Source organism: Vanellus vanellus (genome assembly GCF_965231255.1).
Source record: "Vanellus vanellus genome assembly, chromosome: 2".
NCBI lineage: Eukaryota > Metazoa > Chordata > Aves > Charadriiformes > Charadriidae > Vanellus > Vanellus vanellus.
Genome location: NC_138906.1, coordinates 92,770,317 through 92,785,175, shown reverse-complemented (window position 1 = coordinate 92,785,175; position 14,859 = coordinate 92,770,317). Strand labels below are relative to the sequence as shown.

The 14,859-nt window shown below is 41.5% G+C and overlaps 1 protein-coding gene across 1 annotated transcript; it reads left to right on the top strand.

The window, feature by feature from the left end:
* Positions 1-184: 184 nt before the first annotated feature.
* SRD5A1 (steroid 5 alpha-reductase 1) lies at positions 185-14,489 on the top strand (the record flags this gene model as incomplete). The annotated part of the gene is made up of 5 exons (XM_082499618.1): positions 185-525; positions 2,728-2,894; positions 9,171-9,272; positions 11,405-11,555; positions 14,416-14,489. The coding sequence occupies 5 exons, from the start codon at positions 185-187 to the stop codon at positions 14,480-14,482; spliced, it is 828 nt and encodes a 275-aa protein (XP_082355744.1). The 3' UTR covers positions 14,483-14,489.
* Between the last annotated feature and the right edge of the window lie 370 nt (positions 14,490-14,859).

Below are 14,859 nucleotides of genomic sequence, written 5' to 3'. Positions count from 1 at the left end.
GCTGCTACCATCTCCGCCCCAGCGAAACTTCCGTTCGCGAACGCCTCTCCCGCCAACCGGCGTCTCCCACCCCCGCAGCGGGCCACGCCCCCCTCCCCGGCGCCGATTGGTCCGCGGCGGCGGTGGGCGTGGCGCCGGCTGGCTGATGAATGGAGGCGCCGGGGCGCCTGCCTGTGGCGCGGGAATGGGGGTCAGCGGTGGCGACGACGACGATGGCGGCGGTGTGTGCGGGTTCTGGCGGCGGGTGTCGGGCCCGGAGGAGCAGCGGCTCCTGGAGCTCCTCTCTTATGGGTTGGTGGTGCTGGGCGCCGTCTCCGCCCTGCTGCTCTGCTTCATCCCTATGCCCTACGGCCGATACTCCTCCCGGCGCTTCGGCTGGCTGCTGCCCGCCCGCCCCGCCTGGGCGCTGCAGGAGCTGCCCTCCCTCCTCGTCCCGCTCGGCCTGGCCGCCTGCGGTGGGGCGGCCACCGCCGCCTGGCCCAACCGCCTGCTGCTGGGCTGTTTCGTCCTGCATTACGCGCACAGGTGCGGCCCTTTCGGGAAGGGGTGGGGGGCGACGGCAGTGGGCACCGGCGGGGCTCCGGTGCTGCAGTGCTGGGGAGGGGGGAGTGAGGAAGGAGAGGGGGTGTCCTTGCCTTCGGGTGCTTCCGTTCGGGCTTGCCCGAGAGGCAGGGGGGTGGCTGATGGCAGGAGAAGTGCGGCAGGGTCAGGGTCAATCTTGGTAGAAATGCCTGGCTATTGTTTTCTGACACCAGGAATTGAAATTCTGCCCTTAATTAATATTTATCATTTGATATAATAATCACTAAAGCTTTTCCGCTTCCTTTATGTTAAGGGATTCTGTATTTCTATGTGAGCTGAGCAGGTAATTGTGGCTGTGTGGTGTCTGTTGCTTTATTTTGCTGCTGTGTGGTGGAGTATTATGGCATCTTTTGGAAATGGCATAAAACTGGAGTGATTGGTGCTATCTCAGTGTCTGGTATTATCTGTACACTATATGTACCATATAGCTGTACCACTTGTCAAGTGTGTCCCCTCCATACTTAAGCAGTGACTGGACCAGGTAGTCTTATGGACACTGTTCCAACAAGGAAAGTTCAGCTCTGGATGTTGATATAGTGTAATTTTAATATTGTGAAACGGTACCTATTTTCCAGTTATGTCTTTCAACGTACTGTTCATTTCAGGAGTTGGACTCCACAGTCAGGGATTGGACTGCCTGATCCTTGTGGGCCCCTTCTGGCTCAGGATATTCAATGATTCATTAAAATACCGACAAAGCTGAGGCTGAGTGCCCCATGTCAATGGCATTTGGGTATTTTGTAAAACTAATTGGGAGAAGGCAGCTTAGCTGGAGCTCAGATAAGATTTTGCTGTTCCCTTCAAGTCATTAACAACAGTTACCAGTAATACTCCACAAGTAATTTTCTCACCTTACTAATACGGCAGAGGTAGGTTTGTCAGGCTAACTTGAAGCCAAGTGTGTGACTGCTACACAGTCCATTTCCAGCGCTCACTGCGAGAGGCTGTTGCTTCTAACGGAAAGAGTATTCCACATCCTTGCAGCCAAGAGGGATGCAATGGCTGGGCTGGTGACTGACTAGTTTTGTAATCCCAGGAGTGTGTCTTTACTCCTCCTTTTACCAAACTTGAGAATAAAGAGATTATTGGCTTTGGCCTGGGATCTTAACTCATCCTCAATGTCTGGGAACAGCTGGAAAAGCAAGGGGAAGTTTTGTACAGAAAGCTGAGCTGTATCGCAGTTTCTTTTTTCGGGTTGCTTATCTCTATTGCTGGGCTGAGGGGCTGTTCTCTGGGTGAATATAGATTGGAAGAGACCTTTGTTATCTGATTTCGTTTGTTATAATGTAGTGGGCTTTAAATAATCATATTAAGGAATTTATTGCGCTTTCTGGAAAGCTGTTGCGGTTTTGCTTTTCTGGAATGGCTCCTTTGAAGCAGTAGTCCTTGGGTAGCTGGAAAACATGTGAAGAATGCTCAGGCTTCAGTAATCCCGTGCCGGTATCATTCTAGATTGTAATTAAATTGATAGGTGATGGGGGAGTTGGCTAGTTACATGAGGCAGGGCACAAAACCATTCACCTGCTTTTCTTGTTTGGAGCTTGCTTGTTTACTCACGTAATCCCCTGGGAGAAGCAATCAAGATTCCTTTCCCAACTGGGATGGCAGCTGTGGATTTGCCAAGTCTTTTAAGAGGTGTGATAGGATAGACCCAGATTGTCAAGGCAAAGCAGTTAATGCTTTTATGTGACTTCTAGGGCAAGGAGGAAACTGAGCTCAACTAGGTTCATTTCAAGGGGACTGACTTTCCCCCTGGCAGTGCTGGTGAATTTGGTGTAGGGATTGTGAGACCTGGCTGGTTTCAGAAGGTTTGGTGACACCTCTGAGGATTTAGGATCAAAGGAGGACAAAAATACACTGTGCTTAACATCAGTTGCCTTTACTGCTCTTGTCAAAGTAATTGCCTTGGATACAAAGTTTAAAATTTCTCTCATGGTGGGGGCAGAGAGGATGGATATTGTAATCCCGATTAGGCAACAAAATTAAAATTTAGGTGTTAAAGCAAATAACTGTCCTGAACTGGGATCAGACTCCACTAAGAATTTGGAAAGCAGGATAATGTGGACTATGGATTGCAATTTTGGACACCAAAAGCATCTTTTCTGTTTGCTAATGCAACAAATCTTTTTCCTTTGTTCACTATAGGGCACTCATATTTCCTCTTCTCATCCGGGCGGGAAAACCAACACCATTTTTCACCTTTGTGCTAGCATTTCTGTTCTGTGTTTATAATGGATACTTGCAAGGCCGAAGCTTAAGTAACTATGCAGAATACCCTTCAGGCTGGTTAAAAGATCCACGTTTCATCACAGGTGGGTTAAGACATGCCATGAGAACATTAAGACTTGTTTTCCTTTGTCTTCGCAGCTTTTTATTTTTTATTATATTTTTATAGTATCTTCAACCCCATTTCATAACTTTTGTCATAGTTAATTCTCTTGTTTGCTGTAGCTGGAAGCCTTTTAACCTTTTTTATTTTACAACTGTGAACACAATGGTATTTCCCACAGTGTCAGTGCTAGATGGGCTGATTGCCATCTTTATTCTTTAACGCCAAAGTGAACATGGGTCATGTAACTTTTTTCAATGCAGGAACTTGAGGCCTTAAATGAAATCAGCAGCATACAGGTTTAGTACAAACAAAACACATTTTCTATACAACATGTAGATTAAACTGAAATCCCTTGTTTCTTGATGTCATAGGAAAGGTTTTATGTGGTCAAGCAGAAGTGAACAAATTCATGGAGTAAAAATCCAGTAAGGGTAGCTGCTAAATACCAAGATACTGCTTCTAATGCCAAAAGTCCTTGGTGTTAAGATATTTATACACACATGCACCAATCCACCCACCCGCAAGGCCAGGCTGGATGGGACTTTGAGAAACCTGGTCTGGTGGAAGGTGTCCCTGCCCATGGCAGGGGGGGTTGGAACTAGATGATCTTTCAGGTCCCCACCCCCAAACCATTCTATCATTCCATGTAGTAGGAGTGGGCTTTGTCAAAGAACAAAACTGGCCTGCGAGGAAGGGAGTGGAGGGGTTGATTGTTCACCCCTATCAAGAAGCAAGGTTACATTTGTACTTGAAGCCACGCGTATGATTAAAAGGCTAAGTTGTTTTGTGACAAAGCATTGTCTCTGCCCTATTTTTTGTTTCCTAGGCATCTACTTTTGCCTACTGTCAAAAACATAGTGTCATTTTCCAAGGAGATCTTTTACAGAAGGATCTTTTTGATCTGAAGATAAATCAGAATATTTTGCCTTGTCAGCCAAAGGCAGAGTATTGGGCTGTGTGGATCCTTGATCTGACCCAGTGCTGTTCCTGTTGTTCTGGCACCAGAGCACGTTAGTGCTTCTCCAAGATTTCTCAAGCCTTTTGCAACAAGAATAAGAAGGTTTTTGTCTTTATTACAGTGTTATTGCAGATGACTATAGAGGACCACTGTGCTAAATGCTGTCATGACTGTAAGATTGAAGACATTTGAATCTATTTTGATTTAAATGTCTTCTTTTGCCAAGGTTAGGAGGTGGTATTGCTTGTGCCCTAAAAATGGAGAAACTGAGGTACAAGGGAATGACTTCAGTGGGCACTAGGGACTTGAATATACTTGAAATTCTCTTGGTACTCTTGAAAAGCGAGTCTCCTTAAACTTGGATCCAACAAAAAGTGATTAAAAGATCTGTCGATCAAAACTGTTGAAGACTCTGATGCAACACAGACTCTGTTTCCAGTGTCCTAGTTTAGCACCTCAATCAAAAGATATCTCAATACCGTGCTGTATACAAATCATGAGTCAGCAGCCAAAAATCAATTATTCCTTACTGAAAGCTCTTAAAAAAAATGAGATAGCAAGGCTGCTCAGGTTTTCTTGGGGTTTTTGAGTTTCAAGAATTTCTGAAAGACGTAAACGTATAAATGATAATAGTTAGGTTAATCTGCCTTCTGTGTGTGAATTAGTTTGGGTTTGTTTTGTGTTTTTTGTTTCTTTTTCAAATAATACCATTTTGGAATATGTGTTTGTGTATTTATTTCCAGTATTACTAATCATAAGCAAAGTGTTGTTTTCATTACTATTGTTAGTCAAATTACTGCTTTAAAAAGTTATTCTGAAAACTAAGAAAGTGAAGATTCCTGTGTCTGTAGCAACCATTTTAGTAGTGTCACTAACTGGCTTTTTTTGAGACTGTTATTACAATAAATCTTTAGATAAAGTTTGGCATGGCTATGAAACAGGCAAACCTAAGACTTCTTGTTTCTTTTAATCCTGTAACTGGAATATCTTTTGGGCTTTTTTGGCTTTGTTTTCTAGTGCACATCAACATAATTGGAACATAGTGGATATTTATAATTCTTATTTGGTATTCATCCCAGCTATGTACCTCCAAATATCTGCTGTTCATGCTTGTAGCTTTTGTCAGTTCAAATGCAGAAGTGCTGTATTGTACACTGGATGCTCCCTGAACAACTGGACTACTATGTTCTAGTTCTTCAAAAATATCTGGTAGTGTCTTTACTCTGTTTAAAAATAATTAAAAATGAGTAGATTAGAAAAGAACAGTAGCAAGAAAGCATATTTGCCGAGATCTAACAAGATATTTCTACAGTCTATATGAAGTTACATGTGGAAGAGAAATGGGAGGATTTCTACAAGTAGCAGCCAAACAAGATTCAGTAGTTGGAAGCTGAAATGAGATAAATTTGCAGTGAAGATGGAAATTTGGAGAAGTGAGGCTGATTAACCATCATGGTGGGGGGCTTCAAACAACTGGTATGTTCTCTGTGGAGCCTTAGCATACAGATTCACTGTCTCTTCAGATGTGTAGAAGTTAATTCTGGGAAAGCAATAGCTTTTATCAACCCCAGCAACTGATTTGGAGCAGCAACAGTTTTGAAGTGGTTCCCTCATGGTTTCTCTGGACTGTGTGCTAGCTTGGTTCAGAGCAGTGAACTCATCTGGTTTCAGAGGGAATGGAAATGTTCTGTTGATAAAAACATGAGCTTGCAAACCAATGTGGGAACAAGTTCATAATCTTTCAGCAGGTAGCTGACAGAGGTGTGCCAAAAAAAGCCTTGTGAACTTACCAAAAGTACCCATGATACCCAGAAGCAGTGAATGCCGCAAACAGGGGCACATGCACCTGCACGTCTCACCCTTGTGTTCTTTCCTAATCTGTCTGCACTTCTAGTTGGAAACTCCTTCCTTCCTTTGCTTGCTTTAGCTTCGTCCAACCCTTTGCGGTATGCCATATGTCTTTTTTTCTTATTCCTGTAAATCCCCATTCAACTACTTCCTTCTAATGTTGATGGCTAACCCTTTTGTGCATCAGAACACTTTTCACAGCAGCTCTGTGAAGCAGAGCAGTACCTATAACTCAAAGTGCAGGTGACCAAACATGAGCACCTTGTCTGTTGCGTGAGGCTTTTTATCTGGCAGTCAGGCAACCAAGCACACGTGCCACCTCTGCTCTCTACACAGAAGAGACGTGAAGAAAGCATGGGCATTGTCCATACCTTGATATGGTCTCCTGTCTCAGGGATGACGGTTAGTCAGTATCTCTCCTAATATCTATAGGCATCTGGATGCTCCAAATGATCTTGTGCCTTCTTGGAAAGATTAACTACACAATCTGTGATGAGGCACAGGTTCACCTGAGGTGCCTGCTTTCAGTGCAGCTGTAGAAACTGGCCTCCTGCCGCTTCTATACGGCCTCTTGCACTACATACTCTTGAAACCCAGAGTGGGGAGGTGAACCAGACAGCAGTTACTGTACTGTTGCCCTGAAATAGCCTGTGCAGCAGGAGGAGGTCTTTTTGTGTGAGATGCTCTGAAGGGGATATAAGTAAAAGAGAACATCTGTTTGTTTTAGTGGCCAGCCCAGCCCAAGCCACAACAATGGGTGAGGGTGAAGAGGGCACTGGTGCAACAACGTGTACTTACTCTTCTGTTGCACTAGGTTGTTTGGCAATATAGACCTAGTTACTGTCCTTCTTGTGCAAGTACTATCACAGTATGAACCCAGTCCTTAACCTCCGGGTTTATCCTGTTGATGATAAAAAGCCTCTTGAGTTTAATAGTCTCATGAGGTCATCCATGTTGCGTGGTATGTTCTGTGGGTCTGAGAATCCACTGGAGTATGCTGTGGCTCCCTTCCTGTTTACGCATCCACTTTTGCCTTAGGTGGAAGCCAAGTCATGCAGATTGTGGTGCATACCCACCTCTTGACTTTGTAGAGTGCCATCCTAGGGTTCAGCCATGGTGAGAACCTGAGGGCGAGGACAGTGAAGTACCATGCCCACAGAGTACAGGCGGTTATGCAGTACTTTGGGGAAAGTGGATCTTCAAATTGGAGAGGGGTGCTGTGAAAATGGCCTACATTCATTGGCTTGTTTTCCAGGGAGAGAGGTTTGATTGTTTCCTTCTGTTTTCAAACAGGAGGTGTTAAATAAAACAATCAAAAAAGGCACAGAATCAAACTAAAGTTCTGTAGTAACTGAGCACTCTTAAAACAAGTTCTGATCTTTTTGCATTCTCTGACAAGTTCCTAGTAGTTCTACTAACTTACAAACATGTACCAACATGAAATACACAGGTAAGATTCTCCAAAATTACTGTGGCATTTCAGAGAAGTCAGTCTCTCATTTCCTCTCCTAAGAAAGAAACTTATTATTCTTCCTAGAACTGATACTAACTTTCAGTATAGATCTTTTTTTTTCCTCGCGCTACTACTGAAGTAAACTACCAGAAATAGTGTTTACATTTAAATACAATTAGTTTGTGTGCTTGTTAAGAAATTTCCTTTGAATTATTGTACGGATAGAGATAATGACTTGCTTATGTAGTTGTATGAATTATATCCCTTGTTTTCCAGGGTAGTCTCAATCTTCTCTGGCAATTAGCAAATTGATACATAATTACCAATGCAAAGAGAAGCAAACTATTTTTGTTGGTGGATGCAGCTGGACTTCAATAGTCTCTGTTTTGGTAGAGATCTGTTTTAAAGGAAAAAAGTTAAAATGATCTGTCTTCCTAAAAGTAGAACTCAAGAGCATTCGAGTTATTCACCCTGTGTTTTCAAATGTTATTATTATATGAATTGGTCTGTAAATTCCTCATTATGTTGATCTAATCTATTTTATGGTGGTGTAATTACATTGAATATATAGTTGAAAGAATTATGATAAAATTTTACTACAAAAGACAGTCTGCATGTGGCATCTACAGACCTTGATTGCTAATGGAAACATACTGCACTGTGCTGTACGAGCAAAAGGTTAAGAAACATGCTTGTTTACAGGACTAAATTCTGCTATAAGTCTTATGTAAGCAGATTGTAACATGCTAATCAAACAACATTTTTGATTTATATAGGTAAATATGGAAAGAGAGTTCACGCAGAAACCTCAATTTTTCTGCAGAGCAGTCATTTCCTTCTAATTTATATGGAAGCAGACAGCTAGGTTCTTTAAGTAAACACAGACCAAAAGGGATTGAGAGAAGAAAGCTGCCTGTCTAACTACTTGTTTGAGAGGCGAGGTCCACTTAAATCTGTAGCTTCCCTTCACAATGTAGCTTAAGACTTGGTAAAGTATACTCTGACAGCCTACTAGTCCTGTGACATCTGGATCTCCACTTAGTCTCTTTACTGATGGTCATACTACTGAGGTTCTCTCTTGAAAGAGAACAGTCTGAAGGACTCAAGTTATGGGTGCAAAAAGGCAAAGCTTTCTTTATATGGAGTACGAAGTGACTTTGTTTTAGAACCACTTCACTGGCACTTACTTGGTAATTTAAATAAAACTCAATAGCTTTGCTACCATCAGACCCCAAATGTCTACTCCTAGCAATGAGGAATGCTGTCTTCAAAGGAAGATAGCATGGGTAACATGTAGCCAGAGACTCAAAATGGAAGAGTGAAAATACTGAATTTCAGTCCTGAATTCCTTTTGATTTATCCCATGCAGTTATGGCAACAAGACATGAGGATGCAGGATGCTACTATAATCTCAGTTTCTATGAAAACCTGGTGTAAATGGTTAAGTCATCTTGCCAAATGATGCAAGGGAACAGTAAACTGCATAATTCCTTCACAATTTTATTATTGCTTTTATTGCAAAGAAGTCTGCTGTTAAAATGATGGTATACTGTCAGTATTAAAAAAAAAAAAAAAAAAAAAAAAAAAAAAAAAAACAAACAGGCGGAGAGGACACCAGGATGTGCCCTTTTGATGGGAATGGCTGATTCTTCCAGTGTTAAAATTATGTATATCATTTTCTATGTGGAAGTTGGGGAAATACACACATTACATCTGTATATATGCACATGCATACTTCTATAGAAGTCTAGCAACATAAGAACAAACTTTATACTTAAAGTACTATTCCTGTGTAGAGACCTATTGATTACTGTGAGCTCTGCTGGCTGAAGAGCTCAGTGTGGGATGGGATCGTGCAGGATGTCACCAGACTTGCTTAACTGTGTAAATTATTACTGCTTTAAGATAACATGCCTCATATGTGATTGTAGTTTGTTTTCTGATCAAACACTTCAGCTCAGTGTATTAAAGATACTATTTTAAATATTTCTCTTTAGGCTTCATAGGGTGGTTGGTCGGCATGGCAATCAATATTCATTCTGATCATATTCTCAGAAATCTGAGAAAACCAGGGGAAACTGGTTACAAGATACCAAGAGGTGAGTAAAAGTGTTACAGAAATTTATATAGCAATAGAAGCGTCCCCTCAGGAGAGGCTGAGAGAGCTGGGACTGTTCAGCCTGGAGAGGAGAAGGCTCAGGGGGATCTTATGGATGTATGTACTTAGCTGATGGGAGGGAATGAAGAAGAGGGAGCCAGGTTCTTCTTAGTGGTGCCCAGTGACAAGACCAGAGGCACTGGGCACAAATTAAAACACATGAAATTCCATCTGAACACACTTCTTGCTGTGAGAGTGGTCAAAGACTGGAACAGGTTGCTCAGAGAGGCTGTGGAGTCTCCATATGTGAAGATACTCAAAACCTGACTAGACATGGTCCTGGGCAACTTGCCTGTAGCTGGCTCTGCTTGAGCTGGGGGCAGTTGGACTAGATGATCTCAAGAGGTCCCTTCCAACCTCACATGATTCGGTGTAAAGATGGCCTTCTAAAGCCATCTGGTGTATTTTAGGGGAAACAGTCATTTATGATAGAGAGGAAACTGGAAATAGCAGTCTAACTTAAGTGTGGGAAACATTCTATTTTTTTCCTCTTAAGCCAAGTATCCTAAAGGATCTATTTCATGATATGGTGTGGCTTGTGTGAGTCTCTGAATTTCTTGACCAGATTTGACTGTATTTTTAAAAGTGATAAAAATGTAATATAGCATTCCACAACTTTTATGAGACTCAGCAGATGGGTGGAGAAAGAAGACTTAAATTATCATCCCAGTAGGGGGGGCAGGCAGAAAGTGCTCAGCTACTTACGCAGCTGTGTGGCTGGCCCATCCGATGTTGCCCTGTGTATGAAGAGGGAGGTATCTTAGGTAATCGGAGAGCAATGGGAGGAGACGACAGAAATCCAAAGGAAGTTAGGCACTATAAGTTCTGGCCTTCACGGGGAAAATGGAGAAAATTAAAGTACTTCTTACGTAACACTTACTGAAGTGTTAATGCTTATTGACACTTTTGGAAGCATTAGACTCTTCCAGGTATATTACATTCAGTGAGAGCAGAAAAATAATAGTTACCTCTGAGTTCTGCTGTTTCTCTGAGGTTTTTCCTTCAGTTGTTGCTCTATCCTGGTTTTCAATGAGATTTTCTCTTTTAATAAAACTGGGAGAGATAGATATAGAAGTGGTAGGTTGTTATTTTTCACCAAGAAGATAACTTCGTATCTTTAACAGATGTAAATCCAAGTGCCCATGTAAAAAATGAATATGAACATTCTGTGCTATGTTCAGTGTACAAAAAAGTTCTGAAGGAAATAAGTTGTTAGCTGCGCAATCAGGAGTCGGTCTTTTTGATATTGCTTATCCAATTTAACTGCTAGAATTCTGCCTCTTGTCACAAAAGCAAAGTAATTAAAGCAAGGTCAAAACATGTCCTTTATTACACTTGGCAAATATGTGTTTGTATAGTCCCACTGGTAAAGCACATACTGAGATGTTATCAATTTGTACACTAACTTTGGAATTGGGGTGAAAGTTCTTCTTTTATATAATTCCCAGCAGATGAATACTGTTTATGCATAATTGGCTGTAAAACACCTGTAATGCAGACTGCCAATTACTTATTTCACTGAGTGTCAGGGCTAAAGTAGTAGACCTGATGGGGGGGTGGGAACAAAAGGGCAACACATTTTAAGCTAGAGGATAAATTTTGAACTTCAATCCATAATAATATTGGTCATAATTAAGTTAATTTCTGAAGTACTTAGATTAAAGAAATTGAACAATGCTAACTAACCCTAGGAGTGTTTTCTGGGATTCTTAAAGGGAAGTGTATTTTCTATTTTTACATATTTTAAAAAAGGTTTAGTGTATGATCAAAGACCCAGCTTGATGTCACTGTTAATTATTTACAAAGGCATGAAATTGCTTATGATACTGGGAAATCTGTTTTTCTTCCATGATTTAAAGAGGAAAACGGGAGCTGGAGAAGGTCTGTTTTAGAATGAGGTCTGACGTGATCCTTCACAGTACAGCTTGAACTGACAAACACTGCTTCTATTGGGTTTAAAATTATGTAAATAGAGACGTTGGTGCTATAGCTCTTATTGGACTTACAGTAAAAGATAGCATTGGACATCTCCTTGATTAAGGTGCTTTTAAAATAACTCTGTCCTGCTTTTAGGAGGAATGTTTGAGTATGTCAGTGGAGCCAACTTTTTTGGAGAGATCCTGGAATGGTTCGGGTTTGCCCTTGCCTGCTGCACCATTGAAAGCCTTGCATTTGCATTGTGTACGCTTTTCATCTTGGGTTCAAGGGCAAAACAACACCACCAGTAAGTGTTTGTGTCTTATAATTTCTGTTGTCTCTATGCCACACTTCACTTCCAGTTTACAAATTATGCCTCATCCCATAGGGATGTTGCAGAGCAAGTCTTGTGAAAGACTTTGCCGCTGCTGTGGAGAATGATAGAGAATATTCTTTGCGTAGTATTAAGCACTGCAAAATTTCAAAGGCACAGTACTAAGCATAAGTAGCATAAACACACACAGTGTACAATGAGATGGTCAAAATAATGGCTTTTAAATGAACATAGTTCATCCTGGACCTGTAAAGATTATAGGCACATTTAGGAAAAATCTTTACTTGATCATGTACTATACTTTCCTTTGCAGCTCAAACTTGTTTCTGTAATATTAAAATTTTGAAAATCACTTTAATGGCTTCTGTTACGGGCATCCTTTATAGTCAAATCTATATTGTCTATAATCAAATATAGAGACAATATGAAAACAATTCTAGTAGATGATATTTAATAAAGTCTCTGCTCTGTAATTGAACAGTCTGACTGCTGATGTACTGTGTTCATAATGTGACTTTCCTGTGAACAGAAGGATCGCAATTTGAGAAGATTTGTTTCTTGACAGAAATAGCATGTTTAAAAGAACTTGAACACCTTAATCCTGAATTTATGGAGGAAATAGGCTGGGGAAAAAAGCCACTGCCAACAGCATCAGTGTAACCATGGCTATATGTCTACTGGAGTCTTGAAAACCTCCAGGAATGGAGTTTTTCCTGCAACTTGTTTGTGGGTGTTCCAGTTCTGTATTACCCTCCCAGTGAACAAGGGTTTTCATACTGTCCAACCTGAACCTTCCAAGTGTGTTGCCTGTGACTGTCTATCCTTGTTTTATCACCTTCTATTACTGAGTGGAGTCACAGAGTAGCTTAGATTGGGAGGCGCATCTGAAGGATGTACAATCCAGTCATCTGGTGTGACCTGCTCTAACCAGGGCTAACCACAAGGCTGTACCAGGTTGCCCAGGGCCTCAACCAGTTGAGTTCTGAGTGTCTTCAAGGGTGGAGGTTTCAGTGTGTCTTTCACAAAGCGCTGGAACAAGATTTTTCTCATCCTCATGGGGAAGAGGGTTTTTTCTTACGTCCAGTTGGCATTTTTCACGTTGCAACTTTTATCCTTTGCTACTTGTCCACTTGCTGTGTGCCTCCAAGAAGGCTATGGCTCTGTCTTCTCCCCAGTGTCACTGTAAGTAGTGGAAGACTGCAATTAGATCCGCCTCTTATTTTTTCCAAGCTGAACAAGCCTAGTACCCTCAACCTTTCCTCTTATAGCGTATGTTCCAGCTATGCAGTCGTCTTAATGACCATCTATTGGATTCCTCTCTATTTTGTGAACATCTCTGTTGCACTGGAAGCAGTAATGCAGATGCAGGCTCTCAACTGCTGAACAGTGGAGAATAAGCACTTACCTTGAGTTGGTGGCTCTATACGTGTTAAAGCAGGCCAGTATGCAGTTAGCTTTCATCATTGCAAGGGTCCATTACTGACTCGTGTTCAACTTGTCCACCTGGATGTCCATGACCTTTAGTGCAGAGCTGCTCTCTGGCCTGTACTTTTTACATGGGGCCGCTGCATTCCAGCTGCAAGAGTTTGCATTTCATTCATAGTTTTGCTCCATTGTCTTAGTTGCACTTCCAGTACCTGTAGGCAGCAATAACGGGGCCCCTTAGTCTCTCCCTCACCAGACTAAGCAACACCAGGCCTCTCCTCATATATCACGTTCTTCAGGCTCAAATTCCATGGTTGGTTTCCATCTATCTTAAGCCTTGGCAGAAGCCTTTCAGAGCTCTTGACTTACAGAACACTATGAAAAGCTAAGGGTTGTTGAAGGAAATAACTTCCACTGAAGGGAAACCCATGGAAATGGAAGAGGCGTACAGAAAAAAAAAAAAAAAAAAAACCAAAACAAAAAACAAAAAAAAACCAAACAACCAAAAATAGCAAATCCATATGAGTGAAGAAATATTTTGGTGTATTCTGTTTAGTTTGGAAGACTTTGACTAAATGACTGAAAAGGATTAAATAGTTTAATGCTGGTATCCCACAGCTGCAGGTAGTCATGCATCGCATATTTTATTCTTTGCTTATTCCAGGTTTGATCTTGCAATTAGCTATTGATAAGAGGAATATCTGCATCTTTGAGGACCCCAGATGAAGTTAATTCCTTCGTTTTAGAGAAACAGAAGAATATTTATTGAAAATGGGAGTAAATGTATTTGTTACATACAGTGACCAGACAAATAATAACATTTGGTAGGATGATGCATTTAGACTGTTAAAATTGTCTGGATTTGAAAATAGCGATGGTGTTTGAGGGGGATTAGCAGTTAAGGCTAGTGTAATGTTTGTCACATTCCATTTGACATCCAGTCACATCCTGACTGGAACTGAAGATGTTTATATCCAGAACAGGAGACTGTCATTCCAGGATGTGAAGTATCTCTTACTTCCACATGAAGTCATTGTACAATTCAACATATTATCCCCTTGAATGTTACACCCACCCCCCCTTCTAAAATACAAATACTCAGGACGCATAACAATATACATCTTGAAACAACAGGCTATTCTTTCCCTGGCTGCTCTCACCACATCTGGTTAGTGTGATTTCTCATTGCTGGCAGCAGTAACTTTGTTTCGTTGTAGTTGGTGATTAGATGTCATTAGGCTGAGTGTAGCAAATGGCAGTTTTCTATCCCAAGTAGGTTCTAAAGGCGTTTTTTCTGTTTTGTAGCCAGAAAATATACGGATTAAATTGACTGCAAAGTACAATTACTTAACTTCCTTGACAGCATTTTGAAGACTCAATACTCATCAGATTTGTCTTTGTTTTTCAGATGGTACCTTGAGAAATTTGAAGACTACCCAAAGTGCAGAAAAATTGTGATCCCATTTGTGTACTGAGATGTGCTTTTAACACTGTTTTTGAAGTGGCCCCTTCTTGTAACCAGTAACACTTTACGAGTGTTGTCTGGTTAACAACATACTCTGATCATCACTGAGATGTGCCTTTGCATCAGCGCTGCTATTAATTACTGCTTTTCCTCTTAATGAAAACCCAGAAGTCTGCTGGAGGTGGTGAATAGGAACAGAAAAGCTTTTCCAACAGCGGAGCACCATCATAAATACATTGGGCAACGCGTCTGAATTCACATGGTGGAAAAGTACAGTACAGGACTTCTGATGCTGCCTTTTCAGCCCGTACAGGCTTCTGCCATTTCCGCCTGATGCTGTCCTGAGGACTGTGCCGTGAGCCCAGTCACCCTCACTGCAATCCGGGT